The following is a 27,927-nucleotide window of genomic DNA, read 5'->3' as shown; positions in this document are numbered from 1 at the left end:
TTAGAATTAGATTTAAATTCAGTAAACATATGTTTAAAAGCAAGTGACACATTTTTAAACTATGTAGTCATCTTCATGTGGCTTTCTGTTACTATTTTATAACGTCTTTCTACAAATGGGAAATACATTTCACACGGACTTTTAGCTCAACCTGGCAACCCAAGCGAGAAGACATGTCGGCTTTTAAAAATAATGCTTTTCTAAATAACCCAGAAAACACCTCGTTGCAGTTTAACGTGTTATGCTTTTAACTATCATAACTATATTATGATAGTTATCGTTAATATGTTGGCTTTGCTCATATGTATGTCCTTGCAGTTTTGTTGTTTAAAGTCGTGACGTTACACACTTCTTTACACTTGGTGACGACATGCACTTTTAACGTTGGTTTGTAGGCCGCCAGTAAAACCAAAGAAGAAGAACATGTACGTGCTTCCTGGTCTGGCGGAAGTGACGGGATCGCTGTGTATAAACTACAGCAAAACATGCACATGTGAGAGCTGCGTGGTGCGCCACACTTCAAATTTATTTCACTGTCGACGCGAAGAAAGACGTCAGGCGTGCAGTATGAATGAACCGGGACACTATCCTCCGCCGGACTTCGGCTGTCCTCCTCCAAACTTCCTCCAGCCCTTCCAGCAGCAGCAGCAGCAGCAGCAGCAGCCCGGCTCAAGCAGCTTCCACCCCAGCATGTGGAGCTGGACTGAGTCGCCCGCCGAACCCAGCTGGGACTACAGCGGCCAAGCGGGCTGGCACCACGGGGCAGCGGCAGGGTATGGTTTCCAGTCAGGCCGTGGAAACTATGGACCTAAACGTCCATACGGTGAGTAGTCTGTACAGTCTATTAAGTAATGGTGATCGGACTAAAAAAAACTTATCTGCTGTCTTCATCTACAGCCAGAAAAATGTGTTGATTTTGTATGATGTTTTTGTCCCCCTTGAATTTACTTGAGATAATTATAATTGATATAACTTAACCAGTAAACAAAATGACAGTCTTAGTTAGTGTCAGTGATGTCAATATATAGTTGTATATAGTTGAATGTTATCTCTGTCAGTCTTATTGGCTGCATGATTTCCTGAATAGATAGATAAAGTTATTTGACAACCATAAAGGTAAATGCGAGACTGCGGGCACTCAGTCCTGACATACAATTAACTTATCAAGGATAAAAACACAATAAAGCTGAAAGCTTGTTTCCATTGTGTTCCTCTAAGGGGAAAAGAGGGTAGAATGGCAGATAGACTTATCTAATAGTGCCATCATGCATCTTGCATCTTAAAGCACCTACTTGGCCATCATGCTCATATTATTCAGTCTGAGGTATTGGTGTATGTGATGCTGTCATGCCTCTAACTTCAGTGGTGTCTTCAGGTCAAAACTTTGGTCGTGAATGGCATCAAGGTGGACATCGAGGTGGGAGGCAGAATTACGGACCCCCCGGCAACCATGGAAAAAAGGTAACTATTTGTCCGAACATCAGCAGGTCAAGTCATGATTATGCCCTGGTGGGACATACAACTGAATGAGAACAGCTGTATTCTGAACTGATCTGTCTTTCACACACAGCAGAAAAATAAGAAAGAACCAGAGTATTCCCATTTTTGTGACACTTGTGACCGAGGCTTCAAAAACCAGGAGAAATATGATGAACATGTTTCTCAACATGTCAAGGTAATTTGATGTATTTGATATAGCATATTTTGCTTTATTTCACATTCTTATGCTAATGACTAAATGCATTTTTCTCACACTTTCTTAGTGTTCCGTGTCTGACTGCAACTTCATGGCTCATGAAAAAATAGTCAGCATCCACTGGAAAAATGTAAGTCAAACAACTCACTGTGTGACATTTCAAACATGTCAGTATTTTCCTTTGCTAATATCAGTGTTTTATATCCTGACTACAGAACCATGCGCCAGGAGCAAAAAGAATCAAGCTGGACACACCAGATGAGATTGCAAAATGGAGAGAGGAGAGGCGCAAGTCAGTATTCACAAGTAGACGGTAGAAACTGACAGTCCTGAACTATTAATCCCTGCTGTTGTTCAACGAGAGCTTTAATTTGTCTTTCCAGAAACTATCCAACACTTCAGAATGTAGAGAAGAAGAAAAAGGTGATGGAGGTGCGGGAGGAGATGGGAGCTGTTCTAGAGACTGCTCAATTTGGGTAAATTCACAAATGAGATGTAAATGTGTGTACATAATGCAACTCGGTGTAACTTTGTGGTATTGTTTCAAGTTGCAAGTAGAAACAATTCTTTTTTACTTATTTGCATTCCCTAAGCCAATTATGTCAACATTCATTTTTTATGGACAGACGAATGAGAGGCAGAGGTCGAGGACGAGGTCGAGGCCGTGGGCGGGGTCACAGAGGGTTCCAGGGTCGACATCCACGAGACCCATACCCATCAGACAGCAGCGCTACAGAGAGACCTCCACACCTCACCCAGCCCTGCAGGGACATTGATCCACTGGCAGCGTTGGCCAGCAGTGACCACGGTGAGTGACTAATCTGACTGGGACGGTGTGCAGAATTCAAAAAAGACTGCAAAAAATCACCTAAGATATGTCACTGTACCTTTTATTGTCACATTCATGTCATTATTTTGGGCTACACTGACATCTAGGACAAATTCAAACCACTGCTGGTTTTATATTGTCTGTATTTTAGGGGAAAAAAGAAAAGAAAAACAACTAATGAAAATGGTGATGCTTTTCTCATGTACTTCCAGATTCTGACAGAGAGGATGCAGCTGCTGAGTCCAGGACTGATGTCCTAGTTGTGGCCCCTAAAAAGATGAGCTCAGCTCTGGGCTCCCTAGTGGCCAACTATGGCTCCATGAGTGAGAGTGAAAGCGATGAGGAACCAGAAGGTGAGTTCACTTCCATCCTTAACCCACTACAGAACACAATTTGTGCCAGAAGTCCAGGTGGTTCAGAGAGTATGATATTCATCTTGGCTTAAAACCAGACGTGCAGGCAGTGGTGACACACATACACGCACTGGCATTTTATTCATTTGATAGGAGTCATTTAACCAGCTTTATTGGACATGAAAAGGAGATGGAGTGACATAATAAAGTGCATCAAATATGTGCAAAATATACACAAGCCACAGCAACCAGTGGAGAGAGAGAGAGAGGGTTTTTTTTGATTATTCATTTACTTATTTTCAGTTTACTGTGTTGCTCTCTAGATATTTGTGAGGCACGTTCACTCAATCTCCGATGTCACTGCGATTTCTATAGAACAAAAGTTCATTTGTTTCTTTTCTGCAACACAAGCTTTCTTATGGATTGTTTAATTCCTTCTCATCCCCTCACCCACCCGTGCTATTTTCACACCATCTCTTTTATTTGATATATACACCACTGTCCGTGTTTCTCGGACAGAATGCATCACATCTGCACCTGACAACCCCACAGTAACTTCTTGCATGTTTATATTGAATATCTGAAGCACTTGCTTCTAATCTTGCAGTTGGTACGCCTCATCTGAGATCAGTTGTGTGTTTGTTCACCTCTCTTCTGGGACAAAAGTCTTGTGGCGTGAGAAGCACTTTGCACTTGGTTTTATATGGCTGTCCAGTCCATCAGGACATCTGTAGATTTACTACCACAACCTATTTCATGCTACATTTTTGAGTCACCTTGTTAGCTTTTTAAAAAAAAATTCTGATTTTTCAATTCCCTGTGAAGTGGAGTAGGTCTAGCTGTATGTGATGTGTGTTGGTAACATTTTTCATAAATCACAGCATTGGGGGATTTCTTAAAGGTTTGGAAAATCTTATTCAGTCTCTACAGTGTGTAAAAACAAGACCATGCTTATACCCTTATTAATTAACAAAGTGATTCATATCACTCAAGAAAGGCTGTATTATAATTCCCAATTTATAAAATACCCTAACTTGTTGCCATAGTGGTTCTATAATTATTTTTCTTGTGTTTCAGCCACCCCTATTCAGAGAGCCAAAGAACTGGTGCAAGAAAACCAGACTTTACTAAACACGATACCTCCAAAGTCCCAGGACAGAGGACCCTTTAGGGGCACAGAAACCTCCCCACGTGGTGCAGAAACTTACAATGTCCCCCAGCCTGGCTCTGCCCATCACACTCCTAACAACAGAAGAGGTAGAGGTGGAAGGGGAGGCAGGGGAGGAAGAGGAGGTAGAGGAGGACACCAAGATACACCGCAGAAACGTCGTCCAACTCTACTTGAGATGGTAAGAAGCCAGCTGAGATTTACAGGATTTACATTTCAGAATTTGAATGTTTTTTTAAGTTTCACTATCCAAAGTTAAGATTTTAACATACCTGTTTATTTTTTCAGCAGTTTCTAATAATCACAAGCTTCTCTATTTTCTTCTTCTCTGTTTAGTTACTGGCCCCAGATATCCGCCATGAGAGGAATGTCCTCCTGCAGTGTGTACGCTATGTTGTCCGAAACAACTTCTTTGGGCTGGAGACCAGACCTCAGAATCAGGAGAGGATCAAGGCTACGCCAGCTATCACAACTATAGAGCATGAAGGAAGGCAGGAAAAGCCATCAGAGGAAGTCAGGGTTGTATCTCAGTCTGCCTCTCTGGTTGGTGGTGCTGCATCTCATGAAGGCAATCAGGAAGATTTAGTACCAAGTAAAGCTTTTGTTGCCACAGGTGCTGTAGTCGACCGGTGCTTGCCACAAAACTTTCAGGACCAGCGTTTAATGAGTGACCGTGTTTGCTCAGAAGCATCCAAGGATCCTCCTGTGGACTCAGCTCAGAGTGCAGCAGCCCCACATACTGAAGAAACAACTTCTAGAGACTGCCACAGCATTGTTCTGACAGCCACATCTGCCTCTAATATTTATGATGATGAAATATGGGAGAGCCCTGGTGTTGTTATATAAAATGCTAGCAAATCACTAATATGGATGTTCTTATTTTGTTCTAAAACATAAAATTGAACCTTAAACATAAAATTGAGACTTTTCAGATCGATATTAATATCTTGTCCACGGAGATTCTTCTTGTTTTTTTTTTTTTAAGGAATTTCATATTTTTTATGTGTTTTGATGTTAGTATTAACAATATCCAGTCATATTTTTGTAACATACAATGTACTGAAGAAAGTTTTTTTTTCTTGTAAAATAAATCACATCAATTATATTGATAGTTACATATTTGTAGTTCTTTTTAAAGCTTTGTTGTGTCGTATAATGTGCAGTTGTTGAGTGAGAAGCTGAATACTTAGAGCTCTTTAATCTATTATATTTGCATTAACACAAATATTATGAGCAGCAGTTTAGTGGCGACATAAAACGGTTCATAAGTATTAAGCCAGAAGATCAGATATCTATCCATGTAGTAACTTGTTGTATGCCATGTTTTAATTCAACGGAAAAACTACAGCAAAAGTCACAAAGACGCGGAGATAAGCTGATAAATGTCCCATTTGGACGAAACATTCTATCCTTTTAAATAATAATGATTTGTCTTGACACTCATGCCATTAAAAAAATACATTTCAATGAAATAAACAAAAAACAATGATTTACTGTACGGATGCAACAACAGCTCCGTCCACCTGAACTGCCCAAGGGTATAAAACGAGCGCAACCATAGGAGGGAGTCGTCGCCTAGAAACCACCTGAACTGTTAACCTCCGTTTGGTCTTTAGCAATATTTGGGTAGCAACGGTGAAGTTGTCTATCGGTATGCGAGTCAGCAATTTGACGAAATTCTGCGATAAACTACTTTGAAAAATATATTTGTGGTATTTGGCGTCTGTAAATAAGTAAAAAGTAACTAAAGTCATATCATGGCTGGAAGTTGTGTTCGAGTGGACCCACCGTATGTCGCGTTTAACGACGTGAAAGTCGGGCAGGTTTACAAGACAACAGTCACGGTAACGAATATTGGGAAAACCTCGAAGAAAATAAGAATTGAAAAGCCCAAGTTGAAGGTAACCTTACCTCTAAGGAGTTTTTAATAACTAACGATATTAAAATTAGCAACATTGGCGAAGTTGGAATTTAACAAAAGTGCTTATTAGCAAGGTTAGTCATCATCAATTAAGCTAGCTAACGTCAATGCCTTTGCTTATTAGCTAACCTAACGTTAATTACTCGGACGTTGTTGGTTTAATACTACCACGTCCAGTAACATCTTCAGTTATCTATTAAGTTAATTGCTATTTAATAACTTCTGCTATCTATCTATCTATCTTCTCTGTCTCTTACATTTCAGTGTAATTAGGCATTTCTTATATGGTAACATAGAGAATGTGGGGAAAAAGAGAATGTGTGCAAATATAATGTTTATTTTACCAGGTTTGTCTCTGTTATTTCTTTTTCTCTTTTTTATAGTCGTTCACGTTTCAAGAGATTCTTAATGTGTCCTATCTTGTCCCTCCATTAACCCTCTGTGCCTTATCTGAGACTATTAGCATTTGGGTAGTAAGATATATATGTCTATCTCTTAAAATGTGTGTCTCTAAATGCCTGCCATTTGAAACAAAAGGTACTACCAAAGCAGTTCTTATACTATGGATCTGACCTTTTTCTTTCTTCTTTTCTTCTCCTTTTTCCTGCAGTTGTTCAAGTTCAAAGTTACCAGCCCAGCCATGGTGGTGGCTCCTGGTCTGTCTGTAAGTGGCGTGCTGGCGTTCACTCCAGAGGAGGAAGAGGAGGTCACAGACTGTCTTCTGATTCATGTAGATGCTGTGGAAACCATCAAAATCCCACTGCTGGTGTAAGCAATCTATGCATATGATATACAGCATGTTAATGATTTAGGACCAAACACTCAGTCAGTTACACAAAAGTATCTGGGTGTTTTGAAAGGTTATCTCTCTGTCTTACTGTATATGCACCTCTAGGTTTCCCAAGACTGGTTTCCTACTAATGGACTCAGAACTAGACTTTGGCTGTGTTGCCGCCAGCAGTCAAGTGATCAGCAGATATCATCCTATAATCAATCTGGGATTAGCACCAGGTAAATCAAGCTTGTCTGTCTTGGCCTGGCAATACTGTAACTAGCATGTAGTAATGACCCATTCATTTTTAATCCTGGCAATGCCATTCACTTCTTTTACTTATTCAAAATAATTAATTACTCAATGGATTTCATAATGGGAAGAATCCTTCTGTTAAAGTGAACAAAAATTAAATAAGAGACAGACACAGTTGTGGGATGGGAAACATTGATACTTATGTAGATGATACGCAATACATTCATGGTCTCATTAACCATTAAGGACTATTTTGTAAATTCAGTCTGTGAGATAACGCATGTATTCGTGGGATGTGTGTGTATGCATTGCAGGTGTGTTCCAGGTGCAGTATAATGGAGACCCTTCAGTCAGACTCTCACCCCTCAATGGAGTCATAGCAGCTGGCAACACTCAGTGGCTGAAAATTGAACTGCGCACAGACAGATCCAGACAGATTGAAGAGACGGCTCGGTAAGGGCGCCTTCACACCTATAATTTGGTGGGGGATTACTGTGAGATCTCCATGTAACACATTTTTTAATGGACTTGGCAAAGTACACTGTGTAAGAAATGCACAACACATTGCAGTTTTAACAGTTTTTGACCCACATGGTGACCACATGTGTGCTTTACATTAGAGTTAATAACACCAGTCTAATACAACACTATCTGAAAGGATAGGACACCAAAGACTATATGCCCTATTTTCTATAAAATATATGTTGTAATATTTTTGATAGAAGCTCACAAAATTAGCTCATTATATTTTCTCATCAGTACTGAGAGCAGACATAGCTGTTAGCACTAGAAAATGTACAACTTGATAAAAAAACATTTAAGTAATCGTTTCAAGTACCAATTTGTGCATTTCACCTCTAACTTCATTTCACCTTGCCTCTGTCCCAGTGTGACACTCCAGAATTGCACTGCTGTAGTTCTCAGTATCAGGGCTGAGGTGGTGGACCAGCGCCTTGAGGTCTTTGACCTGCAGGTAATTCAGTGGTCCAAGTGGAATTCATGCAGTACTTACTGCAGTATTCAATTGATCACTGAAAGTGATGTTCATCTTCATTACCTTCCCTCTCTTCATGTAAAGATGCTTGTGCTTATTTCTGCTGTGCCATTTTACAGGGAACTCCACTGTCCTGTCTGTGGTTTGGACCTGTCTACCTTGGGACGTCCCACGTGAAGAGTGTGGTCCTGCAAAACAATGCACCCCGGGCATGCGACTGGATCTGCATGCTTCAGGATACTGCTGCTGGGACTGAGGTGGTAAGTGATGTCCGCAGGAAAGGAAGGTGCTGCTAAACATCTGCACAGCTGTTGGAAGATAGGTATGATGGCAGTTGTGCTGAACTGATAAAATAAATGGAGCTTCGACTGTGATTGCTGTGTAGGGAACAGACCTCCAGAAGAGCGCAGACGCCGCCCTGCTGGAGAGCATGGAGAGGTGCAGCTCAGCCTCTCAGGACGTCTCTCAGATCCTGGTGTGTGGCCCTAAACAAGGTCGGCTGGGACCATATGACAAAACCATTGTGGCAGTACGCTTTAGCCCCATCTGCAAGAGGTAGATTGTTTGTGATTGTGTCTAAATATGTCTGAAAGTAATTAAAGTACTTCTCCTAATTTTAATGTCAAAGAGTATGAAATACCCAATGGCTCAAACAATCATATTAAAATCAATGCAACATAAAATGTCTATGTTGTAATGTAGTTTAAAATGAGTGCACTGTGATAATGTACTTTTTAAATAATGTAAAGGCCAATGTTACAAGGGAAGTGGACGGAGGGGGGAAAAAAAGGAAAAGGTATTACTCCCCGTCGGGGAATCGAACCCCGGTCTCCCGCGTGACAGGCGGGGATACTTACCACTATACTAACGAGGAGCTTATAGTAATAGGAGTGGAATGTTCCCCATTTAACATAACAACAACCTGTCTTTTTCAGTCCTGGCAAAGGGAAGAAGCGTGATTGCTCAGCCAGCCGGCAAGACTATTGTCTTTTCCTGCTCTTTGAGTCAGTGGGAAGCAAACACGGCTTCACTCACCATAATGGTACTCACAACACACACTCATGTTGCATTGCATAATACAGAAGTTCTCAGAGGACTGCTCTGAGCCGGTAATTTGGTTCAAGTAACTTATATCACTAATTATATAATTCTTTATATAACTGATTAATAGTTGAATACTTAATTAATTGAGAATTTAATTAAAGTTTAGACCACATAGGTATTTTGATTAAGACCCTTTTTTTTGTTTGTCTCACTTTAGGTAAGAGCAGTGTGGAGCTGGCGGTGACTGGCTCTGGTCTGCCTGTGTCTCTGGTGCCCAGTCCCTCTCAAAGATTCGATTTCCTCACCTGTGTGACAGGCCAACGTGTGGATCTACTGTGTGTGCTGCAGAACTTCTGCCCTCAGCTTCCTGTCAACTTCCACTTCCGCAAGTTAGCGAATTTCACCACAAAGCCCTCCACGGGCACCATCGCCCCTGGCCAGTGCCAGGTAAGAATGGAAATTGATCCAGTTATTGATTTTTAAATCCAAGAAAAGCAGCAAATGTGGGAATGTTTTTTTCTCTTTGTCTCCCTGTGCATTCCCCAGGATGTAGTTTTGTCTTTCACTGCACGGCAGCAAGGGAGCTTCCAAGTGCGTCAGGTGCTAGATGTCTTAGGTTATGTTGTTTGCCAGAGGGATGACAACACGACTGAGAATGTTACTGGACTTGAACTTCGCAGCTTCCACACCATCACACTACACCTGTCTGCTGTCTGCCGCAGTGAGACTACACACCCTGTGCCAAAACTAAATCCTGGTGAATATTTAATAAGTAGCACTTGTTTTAAATGAAAACAGCTGTAAAATGTGCCATTACAGGTTTCTCCATATGGTTATTTAGCAGTGATATATGAGGAGAGTGGCTAGGCAGATTAGAGAAATGTAAAAAAGAAAATGTTATTCTGTACCATATTAAAAACTGTTGACATGGTGAAATACAAAAATCAAAAATCTCAGACTTTAAATTTCTCTAATTATTTAGATGGCAGACATGCTGGTTGGGTATGATGAAATGATTTTGATGTACAGTATGTACCTGTTCTGCTCTGATTGACTGCTTTATAGGCATCACTCCAGCAGTGACCAATCCAACTGGATTACAGCCTCACATTAGGTCCAGCGAGCTGGCTTGCTGCCGTGGAATGGCACGTGCCGCTGTCCTCAGCGCTGACAAGACACAACTCCACATACATCGCAGGGGGAGGAGTCGAAACATAGAGGGAGAAGAGTTTCTGGCCTTTCCTAATGACCGAGCCACTAGCATCAGGCCAGCCTCTCCACATAGGCAGTACAGGTAGAGGCTACAGAAACAAACACGGGCTCAGTGCAGATTTGCGGCCAATTTGTCAAGTGAAATGTTCTATTCAAAAACAAATCCCTAAAAGTCCTCAAACTATAAGAGGTTCAGTGTGTCCTCAACATTCCTGTCTTTATCCTACACAGGACCATCTTTACTGGTGTACACCGGTATCGCTATGTGGACACCAACTATGCTTTCACTGAGGAGGAGGAGGAGCAGAGACAGAGACATCGACAGGTTTACGCTGACTTCATCAAGCAGCTCAGACAAACACGCCTGCAGAGGATCAAGGAGAGGTAGGCTTTCCTATGAATATTGTGACTGCTGACCTAAAGACCATGTTTAGCTTTTTTATCTTACAGGAAAAGCATCAGGTGGCCACAAGTGAGAAATACTTAGGTTACAGCAAAACAATTCAGTTTATAGTTCTAAGCAAAAGTTATGACTAGCATTAGACTCGAACATTTACTGACTGCTAGATGCTGGTTCAAAATAAGATGTTTGGTATACGTTTGGTGTACACTAAGACCAAGAAAGTGGATCATATAACTCCAGTTCTCAGATCTTTACACTGGCTTCCTGTCTGTCAAAGAATTGATTTTAAAATACTGCTGTTGGTTTATAAAGCACTTAATGGTTTAGGGCCAAATTGCATTTCTGATCTGCTGCTACATTATGATCCATCTAGACCTCTCAGGTTGTCTGGGACAGGTTTGCTTTCTGTCCCCAGAGTAAAAACTAAACATGAAGGTGCAGTGTTCAGTTTTATATCTCCACATATCTGGAACAAACTCCCAGAAAACTGCAGATCTGCTGCAACTCTCAGTTCTTTTAAATCACAGCTGAAGACTTTTCTGTTTGCTGCTGCCTTTTATCAAATCAAATTTGAGGGTTAATATTTTATACTGCACCATAACTTTTATTCTCTTGTTTTATCTGTATTATTCCTTTTTAGCTTCTTTTTATTTCCAAATTTAACACTTCTTAATTGTATTTTAATGTCTTTTTACTTGAGTTGCTTTTATATCCTGTGTTGATGCCTTTTATGCTCTATGTAAAGCACTTTGAATTGCCTTGTTGTTGAAATGTGCTATACGAATAAACTTGCCTTGCCTTATGTGTTTGATGTTTGCCCTTAGCAATGAATCTTTGTTATTTTTGGATACTAGACAGCAAGAAAACGTGGAGGACGATGTGGATATTGGGATTGTTCCTTCTCAAGGGCTTGTCCCCCCTAAGCACCACATTGCCGACGTGGAGACCAGTAAGATCTCAGAGAGGAGGCCAAACTACAGCAACTGCAGCCTGTTGCTAGGTGTAAGAGTTAAGATATAACTTATGCTTACGTTGTAACTATTTCAGCTGGTGCAACCCTTAAAATGTTAGTAATACGTAAACTCCGACCTAAGTTAGATTATAGTTATAGTTAGTTATATTCAAATAGGCTACGTTTGGACTTGCACACAGTTGGTGCAACTCGTAGCTGTCCCCCAGTAACTGAATTCAGCCAACTCCAAGAAATGATATCCATCGCCCCAGCAGTGTCAGGGGAACAGAAAGGTGGTCACAGACCAGTTTACCATCATATAAATGATATTTCAGAGCCAAATTCAAGGGAGTTTCTCTATCTCTTGAATTCTCACTAGGTCTCAGAGGTAATGAATGCAGTTCCCTCGACCAGCCAGGAGGTGGCAGACTGCAACCGGACTCTGACAGCTCAGGAGCTCAACGAAATTATCATAGGTTTGAGTTTAAATTCATCAGTGCTAAAGTCACTGTTTCTAATAATATCTTCAGTACAAACTGTGAGATAAAGCAAAACTCAATGTATAACAAGTAGTAGTGTATTTCTGTGTGTTCTTTTTGCTCAGATCCTCTCTAAAAGGAATTTAATGAGTGATTTTTTTTAAGATCACGTTATCAAAGAGTTAACAAGTTCCTACACAATAGTTACAGTGGAATTTATTTAATATTTAAAGGCCAGGTAAATATCTCTCTCTCCTCATCAGGCCCATTGTCAGTGGACTTCGGCGAGGTGTGTGTGCAGTCAGTGTGTGTTGAGAAGCTGGAGGTGATTAATCATCTGTCAGTGTTCATCTGGGTGCAGTTTGAAGTGGACTGCCCTGAGCTGCAGGGCTCCTCACCCCTCTCCCATGTCCTGCCACCCTACTCCCACAACACCCTACCCCTGACGTTTCAAGGCAACAAGCTGGGTCACTTCTACAGGTTGGCGGAAGAAGCAGCTCAACAAACATTAATCACATAAATCAGATGAAATCCATGTGTGTGGTTCAAATGCACTATAATTATACTTCTTTTCTCCAGACCTGTGTCCTACTCTGTGAACCAGAAGCACCCTGGTCAGATACTGGTCCAGGCCCAGGTTGTCCCTGTTGCTCTGGAACTGTCCACCACCCAGCTGGTGCTCCGCCCCACCTCCACCCTGCTTGCCGCATCAGGATATAGGAGCTCAGTTACTCTTCGAAACCAGCGTAACCACCCAGCTGAATTCACATGGGAACCACTAGTCACAGAGAGTGGTATCCTGTTCTCTATTCGACCAGCTAAAGGTACCACAAGTGCAGCTCAGTTTTACTGTCTCTCAATGTGAACAGCTGGGTCTGCATTTTCAAAATTTTAACATCAAGAACACTTGCATCTTTTCCATCTCTGTTGTGTTTGTCTTGAAGGAGCTCTATTGTGATTCAGTATTTTACCTAGTTGAATTGCCTGTTTGAGTCAGAGCTGATACAACAGATCTGACCCCTTCTCCCCCAGGTACAGTGGAGCCATACAGGGAATTGGACTGTGAGGTAGTGTGGCACCCCTCCTTCACCTCCCCTCCAGAAGGAGACTTTGACCTCTGTGTCCTCGAGGGCAACACACATCGCCTGCACTGTATTGCAAAGGTCTGTGCCTAGAATTGGGAAAGTTATTTTGTATGATCTACTCCTATTTACTATTTGCAGGCTTTGAATGACATAGTGACACTCCACCCAATATCTATAACAACTGCATGCCAGTCACTCAATTTAGAGAAACCTTTTTCCAGCGACTTCTGTCACTATCTGCCTTTAATTTCAATTTAGAGAAGTCAAATGCTTTCAGGTCATGATTCAGTCTTGTCAACAGTGCTTACATAATTACATGACAAATTAACTTGAAAAATGGTTAATCACATTTTCATAAAGTTAGACAAACATAAATGCAGTTTAAGATAAAAAAAAAGTAAGTGTGTCAATAATTCAAGTCTAGTTCAAAAGTAAGTTCATTCCTTGGTCAGTTCAGTGTTTATTGAGGCGATACATCATTCCTAAATTCCTAAATCATTGGTTGTGCAGTCAGGATTGGGTTTGGGTGGGGGAGAGTGGATACATGATGTCAGTTCATGTAGGGCATGTTTAGTTATGGGGACTTACTGCTATATTTTCTGCTTTTTTGCTGTAGTATGAAGCTAGTTAAATCAGATTTTGAGCATGCTTGTTTTTTAAGCTGTTGCTACCAGCATGGCGCCACCAGAGGTCCTGTCTTGCATTTTTGGGTCCATTTTCATATTTAACGCTGTACCGTAATTTTCTTACATTCTTGGATAAGTGGCTAATGTGTGTGTGTATATATGTATATATATATATGCTGGACAACAGATCTATTCTTAATCTCAACTATTTAAAACATTGCTGACAAATTAAATAAAATAAGTCAAATCAAATAGAAAGGGCCTCTTTGTAGACTAATTGTTTTTTTGTTTTTTTTTAACCAGTGTTCAACAATCATATGAGACCAAATCCATCAAAAAGGCTGATATTGATTTTTCCTCTGACAGTAGACACAGTAGACTAGAATACAATTCAGCAACAACAAGTGTTGTGTTTTAAGTAAGGCTTGTGACTGTCATGAAAAAACTCTTATTCTTACTTGTTCTATTATTATCATCTTACTGTTGCTTTCTTTTCTGAGTTGTACACATGCTCCAAGTACATGTGCTCTGGGGATGTCAAAAATAATTTTGTAAAATGTGGGAAATCAGTAACTATTGTACAATTAAACAAGGCTGGTTAAGGGAGAGTGGGTACATTACAAATGTGGATTGCAATACTACAGAACAGTGTGAAGTGTTCCAAGTTGGATTCACCAACCTCTCTTAACTTCACAAACCTTTCATAAACCGCTTGTTTCAACTTGCTAAATACCACCTCTTTATATGTAGGTGAGCATTTGTGAGATTTGATCATTAGCATAATTGATGCTTTCAAATTGCTATGCAAGGCTATTTGTTCCACTTCATTTGTGGGCAGTTTTTATTCACAAAAATGTCACCCAAGAGTGAAAAGAAGAATCTCACACCGTAAAGCTTAAAGTTTCACTGTAGGAAATCAGGAGATAAAAACAAGTGTAGCAGTGTCAGTACTGCTGTTAGGGGACCCAAAACAGCCAGAAAATATTCATACATCTGCCGATGACATGTCATCAGAGCAAGTGGGAATGGTTTGACTGGAAGTTAGATGCGAAAAAACATCTTGCTAAAACAATGTAGACCCTTACTTAGATTGGAGACAGTCTAGGGGATGTGTTATGGAGATTGACAAGAGAATATTATACAGCAGGTGATGTTACACTGGGTGCAGCAGAGGATGATCTCCTGGACAGAGACTTGCATGAGACAGCTGTCAGAGTGAGAGAGAGAAAGAGTTTTCCTAACAACAACTGAATTGTGTATATTGCCATGCCAAGATATGGATGATGAATGATGTTATGGTGAACAGAATATTCATATAATTTTATATGATACAATATCATTTTGGTTTACTCAAGCAATTTAGGATTTAGGATCAAACTTGAAGCAGCAACCTAGTATGGGTCATGCTCCTCCCTATTCTTATTCCGATGATGCAATAGCGTCTTGGCGCTAATATCAATTAAATTCCTGAGTCAAACATGTGTTTTTCCTCATATGGAGGAAAACTGTCTGTACACGATGTATAGACTACTGATGTACTTTTGTACATGTAAGAGAAATTTCTACCACAAGTTGTCTTAATGCACTTGTACGGACTACTTAAATGGTTGTTGCATGAGGGACATTGTGTCCAAGGGCAGAATTTTCCTTAATTGTTATGTCTCTGTCTTGTCTCTTTCTGCTGCCTTCTCAGGTCGGATCCACCAGTGTACAGCTGGCAGAGAAACAAGTGATATTTGGATCAGTGCCTCTCAACATGCCCTCTGTCAGGACTGCAGTCTTACACAACACTGGACTGAACCATGCCTACTATCAGGTGCCCACACACACAGCCTTGTTTTTGCACAGATACTTGTACACATCAAACCAGCAAAATAGCCAGTCTCTCTATTTCTTTGTTTGTATGAGGCAGGTACTAGATGTCTGTCCGCTGCCAGGAATGGTGGTGAGTCCATCTGATGGTGTGGTGCCCAGCGGGGGGCAGGCTGTGGTCAAGATCCACTTCAACCCCGACTCTGTCATCAAGTTTGACACCAGAGTCAAGGTGAGAGAGAGTTTTTAAACAATCATTTATTCAGATACAAATTATTCTACAACAAAGACAATCACAGACTACAATACAAAACCAAAAATAAATACATTAAGTAAAATTAAAGCAACACAGCAAAAGTGATTTCCAAGTCATTTAAAGGAAAAAGTATGCCTTCATAATCTCACTTATTTTGAAAAGCATCCAAATCCTCCATTTAAACATAATATTTTTATTCTAACAATACTCATGCTCTAACTAGACTCTTAAAAACTAATAAAAAATCACACCTCTGTCCTCTATTCATTTTTTCTCTCCCACTTAAATAAATTGCCAACTTTGTTGGCCTTTTTTCTTCTTTTTTTATACCATAGGAAAAACCAAATATGAACATCTATTCAGTGAAATGCTCTCCAAAAGACATCAATAAAATATGAAGTGTTCCAAATAAGGACATTCATCTAGAACAAAACAAAGAAAGAAAAAGAGAAGGAGGGCTGAAGAGAGGAAGGGATATATGCTAAGCATGTATGTCTGTGTTACAGATAGCTCTGAGGAACATGAAGTCCATTGAGCTCAGAGTAGGCGGATCGGTAGAGCCTCCAAATGTAGACATCAGTGTGGTAAGTCTGTGTGTGTGTGTGTGTGTGTGTGTGTGTGAGTGTGTTTACATTTTGTTTTTGCACACTGCTTTTTCTGTATCAATTTATATAAAGCAGTGGCCAATCACTGCAATAAACATGGAAAAAGAAAAAAAGAGGTTATATAAAAATAAATTACATAACAGTTCCTAGCATGAAGCCATTTAAAGCTATAATATGTAACTATTCCGCATTAAAATGTCTAAAAACAACTAGACCTATGTTATATGTTTTGTTGAATCGTATACTTACATTATCCCAAATATTGCCAACAATTCTCAAACCCAGAGAAATCCATAATTTTAATCAAGGTAATGGTCCATTTCATTTGGTTGCCTGTCGATGGCGTCATACCCTCTACACCAAAGAGTATACACGCACAAGATGCATGTGTCAGCGTTGTGGTTGTCCACCACAATGGCGTCTACAAAAGATTATACACATTACAAGATAATACATTGGCGATGTAGTTGTCAGTCAGAAACTGTCATAAATTGACTTTTATTCAGTTTTAAGCCACATTTTTATGTTAAACTTTTTAGATCTTGGTCGTTTTAACTATATCTTTTAACCGTATGAAGGATTTTAGTCATCAGACATCTGGATCTTAAGTTATCAGAGAGTTTCACAGCGGAGCATTCAGGCCCAGCCACAACAATGCAGCTTAGCTGACTTATCCAGTATTATTATTCCAGTATTATCCATATTTATGTTCATGTTCTGCTTGTTCAACAACTGTTTGATAAATTGCTATTTAACACATTGAGAGAGGATTTGAATTGCTAATTTTATTCTCAGTTCTTACCATTTTGGCACTGATGATTTTCTTTTGGTGCTGGCTAAAACCTCATTTGGGGGCACCAAAAATTCCTCTATGCAGGAAGAACCCTGCAGGAAGGGTTGTGCTTTGTCTAAGCATAGGCTGTAGAACTGGGTTGTTGATACCATATCTCAAGCATACAGGCTCAGCGGTCTCTAGGTCCCCCTGGTGAAATGTCATTCAACCAGGAGTATCTCCACTTCTTGGGCCGCCTTGAAGGGTGTTCCACTGAGTGACATCTTTGCTGCAGTTGCTTGGGCTTCTTCCTGTACCTTTGCCCGTTTCCACAGAGTTAACGTCTTTGCCCTCCATCCTGTGACAACAGTGGTCTTGTTTGCTCCTTCAGTCTACAACTGAGGCTCAGTGATTAGAGATTTCTCGTGACATTATTGGTATGGGTCATGAGAGTTACAAATGTAACTAATGTTCTGTGAATTCTGGAAGACTGCCAGAGTTCATTGTCACTTGGAATCTTGACAAGAAGATGTCAGACACCATTGCTGGGTGCCAGGCCCCTTTATCATGCTGCTTGTGTCACCCAGATCACATTTGTGACTTTGTTGACTTGAGCTCCTGTGTGTGCACGCGTTGCATATCCAGGTATGTCATACCATCTCTGGCGGTCATCCAGAATTCATATAACCTTAGTTACATTTGTAACTCTTGCTTTGGGGGTTGATCAGAGTTGTATTTACTGTAGGAGCCAAGTTATGAAGACACTATGTGAGGAGGAGAATTTTAAATGCCACACAGAACTTCACTGTGAGCCAGTGAACATGCTGTAGGATTCTCACACGCACAAACCCTGGCAGCAGAGTTTTGGACATGTTGGAGTCTGTCCAGGGTTTCATTGGGCAGCCCAGTTTTGATTCAATATAATAATCCAGGCGAGGTGTGACAAATGAATGGATGAGGGTCCCTGCTATGTGATGACCAGAGTCTGAAGGTATTCAGGCTTGGTGATGGATTTAAATGCAGCTCAAATTGAAGGTTTGAGTCAAAAATAACACCCAGGTTGCAGACTTCAAAAAAAAGGGCAGGGCAGGGCTGCCATGAAGGCAGTTATTTTTGTTTACCAGAGGTGTTCTATAGCATTGTCCAGAAGGCATTAACTCAAATTCAGAGTTCAGAGGGGATATTCAGTGTCATTAACAATACAGCAGTATTATGCAGAGAATCTAATCATTTTTGTTGATAAGCTACAATTCACAGTCAGGTTTCCATACCAGACTGAAATGTTAAAAACAGAGATGCTGTCTATCAGCCTGACAGACACTTCATTATGACTGACTCCAAAATGTATTCATTTTCTAATAAGAAATAGTCTCTGGCTGGCTTTCTTACATATGGCATAAACATTGATTGTGAAAGTCAGTTTATTCAGAAGGAGAAATGTAACAAAATATAAATATCAACAATCCAACAAGAAGTCAGGCCATACTTTAATCCAAGAAAAGCCTTGGTTTTCCCTGTTAAGCTATCATATAAATCCTAAACTGTGTGTAGGTGGTTCATTTAACTCTTTCTTTAAGAGGGAAAATGTGCATTTCTTTGATATATGAAGGATGTGGAAATCCTACACGCACACACTGTACTGCAAAACATCTTCCCACATGATTTATTCCATAGCCAAGGAATCCTGGTTTTGTGCATCATGCTGTGTGTCTTTGTTCACTGGCCTTGCAGACAAGCATTTAGCTCCAAATACCCGCTTTGTGTTGGTCACAAAATAAACTGTAATTGTTGTTATTAGGGCTGTCACAAAGATGTTGATGTCTGTGTTCCTCTGAGTTCTAGCTTTGATTATTTGCACAGATTTTCTTTTTTTGTTTGACCTTGGCTTATTCTGTGTAAAGTCATTTGACATGATTTTGCCAGGTTTTTATGACTCATGCACCAGTAGTATTTGACCTCTATCACTCACTGTTAGTTGCCCCACTTTGCTTAAAAACCCAAGTAAATTTAATATTGGTTGCCAGCAGATTCATGATGCTTAGCTGGTGTTATCATGACAAATGAAGTCTGGTTGTGCTGCATATATTTGATTTTTTTTAACCTGCCCATAAGTCCAAGTATTATGGGAGTGCAATGCTAGGTCTGTGGAGTACTGTTTTTGATAGTGTTTGCCACCTCAAGTATTCTTTTTTGTGACCAACTTTTTATTAGCGTTTCACACCTTTCACACAGAATGAAAAGTGTGAATTTATTCAATTGATCGACATATGTATTGTAAATGCAAGATGAGAAGAAAATATACTTAAGAAGGAAAAAATAGAGGAAAGGTGAAGAAAAGAAAGAAATGGGGTAAAAAGCATACAATTCATCCATCCACATGGTTCCAACTTGCCCCTTTATAATTCAAAGAAACTTGACTATCTATACATAAACAGTCCACATTTTTATCTCTATACATTTTACATATATATGTAGGTTTAAATAAATCAGCAGCTGTATATCAGCATTTATAGATGCAATCAGCATTTCTGATTTTCCATCTTTCAGTATGAACTTTCTCAGTTGCAGTCAAGCCAGAAAAAAAGGACCTTCTTTTGTTATGTTTACAGATTAAGGAGTGACTCATTATTGTTGACAAGTTTCTCATCAGTGTGTTTAATGTTTAATGTGTAAAAAAGTGACTGCACCTATGATCTCAGACTCAAATGCTAATAGTTGCACGGGTGTTGAAACTTGTTCAGATGAATTTTTATCACCCTCAAGGCCTAAATGCACTGGAAGCATCTGACACGTGCATTTTGAAGTACACCTATTGTTTTTAATGGCCGAACATGCACTAGAAGCGTCATGACGCGCGTCAAACTGCCTTGATGTGCCTACTCCGACCTTGTTTCAATTTTTGGAGCGTCTAATGAGGACCCAGCAACCAAAACTGTTTTCTCTGCAGCCGAAAAAGACAGAAATAGCGCAAGTCAGCTGAGCACCAGCGAGCAAGAGAGAGAGACAGCGCGGCAGTGGTCGAGCAAGGAGAGCAAGCGGTAGTGAGAACAAAACCTCTGAATGAAAGAAGTAAAACGTTATATTCTGATTATTTCACGGCAGTCACGTTTTAATGCACAAATAAATAACCATCAAACAGTCAACAAATGATTTACTGTGGACACAGACGCTCTTAGTTTCAGTTTAATTTTCCTCCTCTGCATTTCTCCTCTTCATTCATTCAATACATCCAATTGACATCTAATTGACGTAATAATTGACGCGCGTCAGATGACGTGTGTCAATTATTGCTTCCAGTGCGTTTAGGCCTTTAGCCCATTTATAGACTTTATTTTATCATTAAATTATAACAGTAACAATTAATATAATGAATTGTTCACATTTTTAAAAAAACAAAACAATCAGACAGCATTTTGTGAAAAGTCAAACATTTAGTCTACAGTTTTAATAAACTCAGTACTGTTTTTCAATACACTGACTCCTAATTGATCGTATGCTGTTTTGTCTTTATCCAATGTAATTATTGCTTATTGTTATTGTACCATTGGTTTTGGCCTTGGTGCCCTACATTTTGGCCGCAATGCCCCAATAAATTTGTATTTATCAAAGGCCATAGTGGCCTTGCCCTAAAAATGACTTATATCCAGGCCTGACAATGCTTGGTAGACATGGCTTTACAAACCTATAACATCTGATAATTAAGTGTTGGCTATTTAACACCAAATATAATGAACATAGGGGCACATTTAAAAAACATGTATGTAGTGTAAGTTCAAATGTATTTTTTATCACAAATATTAAACTTGGAATCATCAACTCTCAGCATCTCCAAATTTATAATTAATATTTATGAAACATTTTATACTGTAATAGTCGGTGATTGTTACTGTACAAAATTAAATATTGCGCCATACTCCAATACTCCAATACTTCCAATTAATAGTCTTTTCATACATTAATAAATCACATTCAATACAGGCATTATACCTATTTATCCATGTAATTTCTCTTGGAATGCTAGTACACAATCCTAAATCAAAATCAAAAGATAAAGCAGGTAAATGTTAAATATTTGGAAAGTCATAAGACCAGTGGAGGGGGCAGGGGCGAAAAAATATGAAGCGCACCTGATATATTCAATGGGCCCCCATCTGCAGAGAAGAACGATTTATATGGTGACGAAAACAACACCTCTGTATTAAAAAGGATTTACTTTAATGATGATGTAACCCTTTAATCAAAGCAAATGGTAGAAACATCATCACACATGAATACAATTGGGCTCATTGAATCCACTTGAGTCTCAGCTTTCCACTGATACCAAATTTATGCAATTCCAAGACTGTTTAGGGACTCCAGTAATCAGAGATATTCAAATACACCATTTTTAGAATAGGTGAAAATAACACATTTATACTGCATGCAAAAAAATGCATGTTTTTTGCCGCAAACTGCATGGGATTAGCATAAAGTGAGCATGTCTGTAAAGGGGGGACTTGTAGGTAACATAGAACCCATTTTCATTCAGATATCTTGAAGTGAGAGGTCAAGGTGCTCCTTTAAAAACTTTGGAGCGTCATTTATCCCCCTACCCGACAAGCCATGACATGGTTGGTACCAATGGATGCCTTAGGTGGTCTAATTTCATATGATACAACTGTAGTTTTGAAACACAGCTTGCTACAGGCTTTGAAAGACAGTAATGTCACCCTCAAACGCCGGTGTCCTCGGGGAGTGGAAAAGGTTAACATACCGTTGGGACAGCTTGGAGGGCACTTTATCATACTGTGAGGGCGCCTTAGAGGGCACTTTATCATACTGTGGGGGCACCTTGGAGGGCATTTTATCATACTGTGGGGGCGCCTTAGAGGGCACTTTATTATACTGTAGGGGCATCTTGGAGGGCACTTTATCATACTGTGGGGGCACCTTGGAGGGCATTTTATCATACTGTGGGGGCGCCTTAGAGGGCACTTTATTATACTGTAGGGGCACCTTGGAGGGCACTTTATCATACTGTGGGGGCACCTTGGAGGGCATTTTATCATACTGTGGGGGCACCTTAGAGGGCACTTTATCATACTGTGGGGGCACCTTAGAGGGCATTTTATCATACTGTGGGGGCACCTTAGAGGTCAATGACTGATGTCATTGCACTTGATGGTTACAATACATATAAGGGTGGACCGAACCACAAGGAGGGAGGGGTTGTTATTTTTGTGAGAAACTCTTCTCTCTATTTGTTGTGCTCTCTCTCTCTGCTGAAAGATTTTGAATTTCTAGCATTAAATGTTGCTGTGGAAATTGTCTGAAAACACTAAACACACACATGAAGTAATACACAAAACACTGCTGGGTTGAAGATTAAAAATTATTATTTTTAATCATGCTACAGTTGCACTACCCCCAGAATTTTGGAAAACAATTAAGTCGCTAAATCATGGTCATGCTAACTCCCTAACCATGCATTTTTCTCTAGATTGTGTCTATGTCTCAAAAAAAGAACAGATCTGTGATATTAGTAGTCATTTTATTTCTTCTAGTCACCTGTTTGAAAATCCAAATCTATCTACACTCATCTCAGTCAAAGATGGGCACAAATGTAATAGCACTACCCCCTTTGGTAAATGATTTTCCCTTAGACCGTTCTCTGTTGAGGTTTTTGATGCCCTGGCCTCAATTGACCCAAAAAAGGCTATTGAAGTAGACCTCTTGAATACAAGACTCTTATTACCGGGTGCACCTATTATAGCTCATCCCTTAACACATATTCTTAATCTAACTCTTGTATCTTGGAATATTCCTAAAGTGTGGAAAGCAGCACATCTACTGCCTCTGCATAAAGGCAGTGACACTACTGATCCAAATAACTACCACCCAATCTACAAACCGTTTTGTTTAGCTAAAATCTTGAATAATCACTTTCTTTCTGTGCATTGTATTTTAAACTCCCAACAGTCTGGCTTCAGACCTGGACATAGCACTTTGACAGCAGCATGCAAGGTGGTAAATAATATAATCTGTTCTCTGGATAAGAAGGAGTGTTGTATTGCTCTGTTCATTGATTTGTCTAAAGCATCTGAAACATAATACTCTTCATTTGGATAGACTTAGATCAATTGGTTTTGACACAAAATCATCACTTTTTTAATCATCACTTTTAAGACTTAGAAATATTGGATACCGTACCGGCTCACAAGAACGCATTACCTTGTATATCTCATATATGAACACAGAACTGGCAGAAACTACATTCACCTTCTATGCTCCTCATAAGTGGAATAACCTTCAGGACTCCCTTAAATTGGACAAGTTTTTATCCCTAGAACATTTTAAGATTCTGTTGAATTATGTTTTATATAAACTCTTGTTTTTCTTAATTGCAAATGCTTTGTCCCTGTGTAATATACTTATTCTTTTTCTTTGTGTTTTTTGTATTTTGTAAGTCATTTGTCTTGTTATTGTGTTGTATTTATGCTTTGTATAGGATTGTTAATTCTACACTTTTTACACTTTTTGTGATTTGGTTGTGTATTTGCAGAGCACCTTTGAGAGCCCATTGAGAGCTTTGCTCATCCACCCATCCATCCATCCTGCATGTTGGGTTTCACTTTGAAAACACTTGCTTGTGAAATCCCACTTCCAGCATTTAAGAACATACTGTACATGGACATGCCCTGAAATCAGATGATTAATACAGTTTTTAATTTGTGGTGATGGCGCCTGGGGCACTCTAGTTTGAGATTGACTCCTGAATCATTTCCATGGTTTTCATCTTTACTAATCTCCACAGAGGTGATAAGACCATGGCTCAGTAGATGTAGAAAGCAAAAAACAGGGGAAAAGTAGAAAGTAGTGGTGTAAGGAGGAGGAAAAAACATCAGAGTTTGTGTCAAAGGGTGTGTGAATATGTGTGTGTGTCAGTGTGTGTGTGTGTGTGTGTCATTGGAAACAGCAGGGGTTGCACCTTTGAAAAAATGGAGTCAAGGATAATCTGCTTTTGTACTTCTCAAGTTGTTGAAAGCAGAAAATGATTCCTTTTCTTTCATTGTTATTTGCTTTAACAGTGAAAGTGCTAGAACAAAATTTCCTTGGAAGGATGTGATTCTTTAGTTGCTCTCTGAAACTTCAAGAATGGCATTTGTAGATAAGTTGTCTATCTCAAACTTAATAGATAAAAGGAATACAGCAACTTTTCAACCCATTTTTGAATCAGTTTGACTATTTGATAAAACTGTCACATTGCAATGAAAGGTAGCAATTTGACCTTTTGGGGTCTGATATTTATATTGTTTACTTGGCTGAAATGGCATATAATTGGATAATTAAATGCCTTGTCAGGACAAACAGAATGGCATTCATTAATTTAATTCACTCTCATACACTGAAAAAGCTTGTTTCAGGCCTTATAATACATGCAGTTTCCCAGGCTTTTAGATATCTGCCTTTGACATTTTCTAAATTTCTCTCATCCACTTGTATTCATGTCTCCCTCTTTCTCCTTCCTAGTCCCATTTCCAATTCAACGAGGTCCATGCTGGTTCTCGGAGAGTTATACCATTCTCTCTGACAAACTGTTCGTCAGCTGCAGCCCAGGTCACCTTCGACCTGTCAGAATACACAGACTTCTCTCTCCAGCTCCCTCAGCCCTTACCAAGTATGCATTCACACACACATGTAGCATTTCACACAGGATCATTGAGTTGATATGTGCTGTTGGGTGGGTAATATGTCCTTATTAAAACAAGAGATTTGTTCTTGCAACACAAAATGTACTATTTTATTAGTGTTTGTGTGGGCTGGAATGAAAGATAAGGAAAAATATGTAAAATAAAAGTATTTACACAACAGAGATACACAGTATTTTGTCTTGTGTTTTTACTGTGTTATGACTTGTATGTGGTTTTGTTTTTGTGATTGTTTCTGTGCATTTTTACAAACAGAGAAGGAGCCAGGTGTGAGTGTTGTGGAGGTCCAGGGCCACCAGACAGTGGACTGTTCCCTTGTCTTCTCACCCAGTCAGGTGAGATTTTATTAATAAATTAATACATTTAATAAATACAGCTAGTCACATCACTGGTTTCATAACTCTGAAACAGCTCAGCTAATCTTGAAACATGAAATATCACTTGTGCTATGCCAATTGGAAAGGAGGCCATAAGGATCTGAATTATTGATCCCCGGTAATCACACAATTCACTGAAACAGACAGAATAGCAAGTTCTAACTGATGTGTATAGAGGTATGTGTGGTTATTTTATAGCAGCCTGGTGTCATTTTCAGGTGATATTATTAAAGTAAACCCAGTGAAGGGCTCTGTGTAATGGCACTGCACTCATCTAAAATCGATTTAGGAACACATCTGTACTGCTGCCTTCAGATGGCTACAGGGATTTAGTGAAATGAAAGAGAAGCTTTTCGTACCAAAGCAGCTGTTACCATGCGAGGCAGCTGGATTTACAAGATCACAAGATTACGAGAGGCTTCAAGTTTATGCACTTGTGTCCAAACCACCAATCAGCATCTTATGATGATTCTTGCGTGATTTTGTGATCTTGTGATCTTGTGATGTCGCGAATCCAGCTGCTTTGCAAGGTAAGACGGTGATAGACAGTGATAGACAGATGGTTCATCCAATCACTTGCCAAGTACTTTTCCAAACAGTTGCCAAGGACGACTTCTCAGATGGTTCTGTGTAACAAACCATCTGGAGCATGAGGTTTAAGCAGCTGTGGACAACAGATACTTTAAGAGTCAGTCCTATTCATTTATAAATAAATGCAGACAGCTTTAAAGACATTCCTGCTTTAACCACATTGAATGTTGAAATGATTTGAAAGCATCTACCGGTTAGAGATTACTTGATTGAAATTATTTTATTTATTAGTATTTAGTTTGCTGTTGAGAATAAAATCACCACATTGACAGTGAAGGGACTTTGTTCCAGAAACAGACCTGGTTCCAAGATGTATATTCTCAGTGCAACCCAATTTCCTCGAAAAATACCAACAACCCACTTTGCAATACCAAAAATACCGGTAAACTGAGCTTCAAGGTCAGGAAAATACCAAACTGTTGGAGTGCTGGCCATTGCGCTGCCATGAAAATAGTGCCCTCAGTGTCCATGAATTGAAAATCTTTCCCTTTCTCATCTTATAACTCTTAGAACATAACTTTTTGTTTGTACATTAAGAAATCAAAAAGTAATCAAGGAAATGTCTTCCTGCAGGTGGCCAGCTATGACTTTGACCTGCCGCTGATGATCAACGGACTGAGATGGCCCATTGCTTCTCCTTCTCCTTTCCCCTCTCCATCTTCCTCTTCCACTTCCTCCTCACTGTTAGATGGCAGCAGGAAGCACATTGTCAAATCGTTCTGTCCCCATTCTGTCACCATGGCAACGCAACGGTCACAACACATACAGGCCACAGGTGGGGTCATTAATGCAGAGTTATGTGTGTGTGTGCTTGTGTTTTAGTGAGTGATATTTATATTTTAAATTCTATTAACGTCATTTTGCTGCTGGAACTCATGTGTAGAACACATTTCACACTAAGCACTAAGTTCAGGTATCCTAATGTCTTTCTCTCTATTGCTCTTTTTGAAATGTTTTTAGTGCTGTGTGCCCCACTGGAAATGTCCCCCTCCAGCTTACAGTTCCATTTGGAAGCTTTCCCACAGTCTGACACTGAGGTATCAACAAAGGTAAAGCTGAGGCTTGTCATTTTATTGCCTTCTTCTATTGCCATCTTTTTTTTCCTTACATTCTTCCTTTTTTCCATCTTTTCCTCTTATTGGATTCCTTCCATCTATTCCTCCTTTCTTGTTTTCATATCATCAAGGAGATGTTGTCTGGTAATATGTACCCCCCTACTGAACTTCTGATCACTTTCTAAGAAATAAAATGACTCTTTTATTTAGTTTTTATCATTCTTTCGGCATTTATGTCTTTTTCTCTTTTTCTGCCTTTCACTCCTCTCCTCTTTCCGTCCCCAGACAGTTGAGCTGAAAGCTGTGTGTGAAGAGAACGTGTGTTGGCGTGGTGTCCTCGGGGAGAGTGTGTACTGGTGGTTTGACCCCAGTGCCACAGCGGTACCAAAAAGCGACAGACGAGAGGCGGGGCTATGTATGGTGTCTCCATCATCAGGGAGTCTGGGGCCTGGCCAGTCCATCTGCTTGGCAGTCAGCATCAGGCCTGAGGCTATCACAACAGGTGAGAAATGACTGGAAACACACACACACAAACATTATGATGGATTACTTTATCTCTCACTGCCTTATCCCATTCACACAAATACACAGTCATGTCATTGTAAACCAGATTTTTCTCTTACACAGATTAGATCACACCATCACCATTTATATTGCTTGACCTCTTTGTCCAACACACATGTCAGGATTAAAGCAGGATGATGAACAGCATGTGTCACAGTTTAATAGATTGTAACAGCCCTTAGAATTATTTTCAGTCAAAGTGAAACATGAAATTCATTCTAAATTAGAATCATATTCAGTTAAAGAATCTTCTCATGTAGCTCAGACCATTAAATCATGCGGCTTTAATAATCTTAAGTGATGGACCATAAATGAGGAATTATGTTTCTCCCAGGGACCCAGGCTCTTAAGACAATACTAAATCTTGTCAAGCCGAGAGCCATCAGAAACAGGACAATATTTAGAAAGAATGCTTTAC

At 39.7% G+C, this 27,927-nt stretch overlaps 2 protein-coding genes and 1 non-coding gene across 8 annotated transcripts in view; 2 read left to right on the top strand and 1 right to left on the bottom strand.

Annotated features, from left to right (window-relative positions):
* The first annotated feature begins 408 nt into the window (after nt 1-408).
* Nucleotides 409-5,151, top strand: nufip1 (nuclear FMR1 interacting protein 1). Its single transcript, XM_044345047.1, has 10 exons — nt 409-823; nt 1,376-1,461; nt 1,571-1,675; nt 1,764-1,826; nt 1,912-1,988; nt 2,080-2,172; nt 2,323-2,504; nt 2,738-2,878; nt 3,956-4,227; nt 4,383-5,151. The coding sequence occupies exons 1-10, from the start codon at nt 424-426 to the stop codon at nt 4,890-4,892; spliced, it is 1,929 nt and encodes a 642-aa protein (XP_044200982.1). The 5' UTR covers nt 409-423; the 3' UTR covers nt 4,893-5,151.
* A 448-nt stretch (nt 5,152-5,599) lies between these two features.
* The window catches only part of LOC122976522 (cilia- and flagella-associated protein 47-like), an 85,803-nt gene continuing 63,475 nt past the window's right edge, over nt 5,600-27,927 (top strand). For 3 of the 6 annotated variants that reach the window (XM_044345043.1, XM_044345044.1, XM_044345041.1), the window contains exons 1-25: nt 5,601-5,947; nt 6,578-6,735; nt 6,863-6,978; nt 7,309-7,447; nt 7,883-7,967; nt 8,108-8,248; nt 8,374-8,543; nt 8,924-9,030; nt 9,250-9,479; nt 9,579-9,789; nt 10,098-10,326; nt 10,476-10,628; nt 11,502-11,655; nt 11,979-12,075; nt 12,342-12,558; nt 12,658-12,902; nt 13,111-13,241; nt 15,483-15,605; nt 15,702-15,833; nt 16,364-16,441; nt 24,744-24,891; nt 25,178-25,257; nt 26,464-26,665; nt 26,851-26,939; nt 27,231-27,447. In XM_044345043.1, the coding sequence (XP_044200978.1) occupies nt 5,804-5,947; nt 6,578-6,735; nt 6,863-6,978; nt 7,309-7,447; nt 7,883-7,967; nt 8,108-8,248; nt 8,374-8,543; nt 8,924-9,030; nt 9,250-9,479; nt 9,579-9,789; nt 10,098-10,326; nt 10,476-10,628; nt 11,502-11,655; nt 11,979-12,075; nt 12,342-12,558; nt 12,658-12,902; nt 13,111-13,241; nt 15,483-15,605; nt 15,702-15,833; nt 16,364-16,441; nt 24,744-24,891; nt 25,178-25,257; nt 26,464-26,665; nt 26,851-26,939; nt 27,231-27,447 (3,796 nt within the window). In that variant the 5' untranslated portion in view covers nt 5,601-5,803. Of the gene's footprint in view, nt 5,948-6,577; nt 6,736-6,862; nt 6,979-7,308; nt 7,448-7,882; nt 7,968-8,107; nt 8,249-8,373; nt 8,544-8,923; nt 9,031-9,249; nt 9,480-9,578; nt 9,790-10,097; nt 10,327-10,475; nt 10,629-11,501; nt 11,656-11,978; nt 12,076-12,341; nt 12,559-12,657; nt 12,903-13,110; nt 13,242-15,482; nt 15,606-15,701; nt 15,834-16,363; nt 16,442-24,743; nt 24,892-25,177; nt 25,258-26,463; nt 26,666-26,850; nt 26,940-27,230; nt 27,448-27,927 lie in introns of all 6 variants that reach the window. The other 3 variants (XM_044345045.1, XM_044345046.1, XM_044345042.1) reach the window with 2 other exon arrangements.
* Nucleotides 8,791-8,862, bottom strand: trnad-guc. Its single transcript has one exon. It is a non-coding gene; the product is annotated as a tRNA-Asp (tRNA).

This window comes from Thunnus albacares, chromosome 24 (genome assembly GCF_914725855.1).
Source record: "Thunnus albacares chromosome 24, fThuAlb1.1, whole genome shotgun sequence".
Taxonomy (NCBI): Eukaryota; Metazoa; Chordata; class Actinopteri; order Scombriformes; family Scombridae; genus Thunnus; species Thunnus albacares.
Note: the sequence above shows the minus strand (reverse complement) of the source record. Positions and strands in the feature narration are given on the sequence as shown.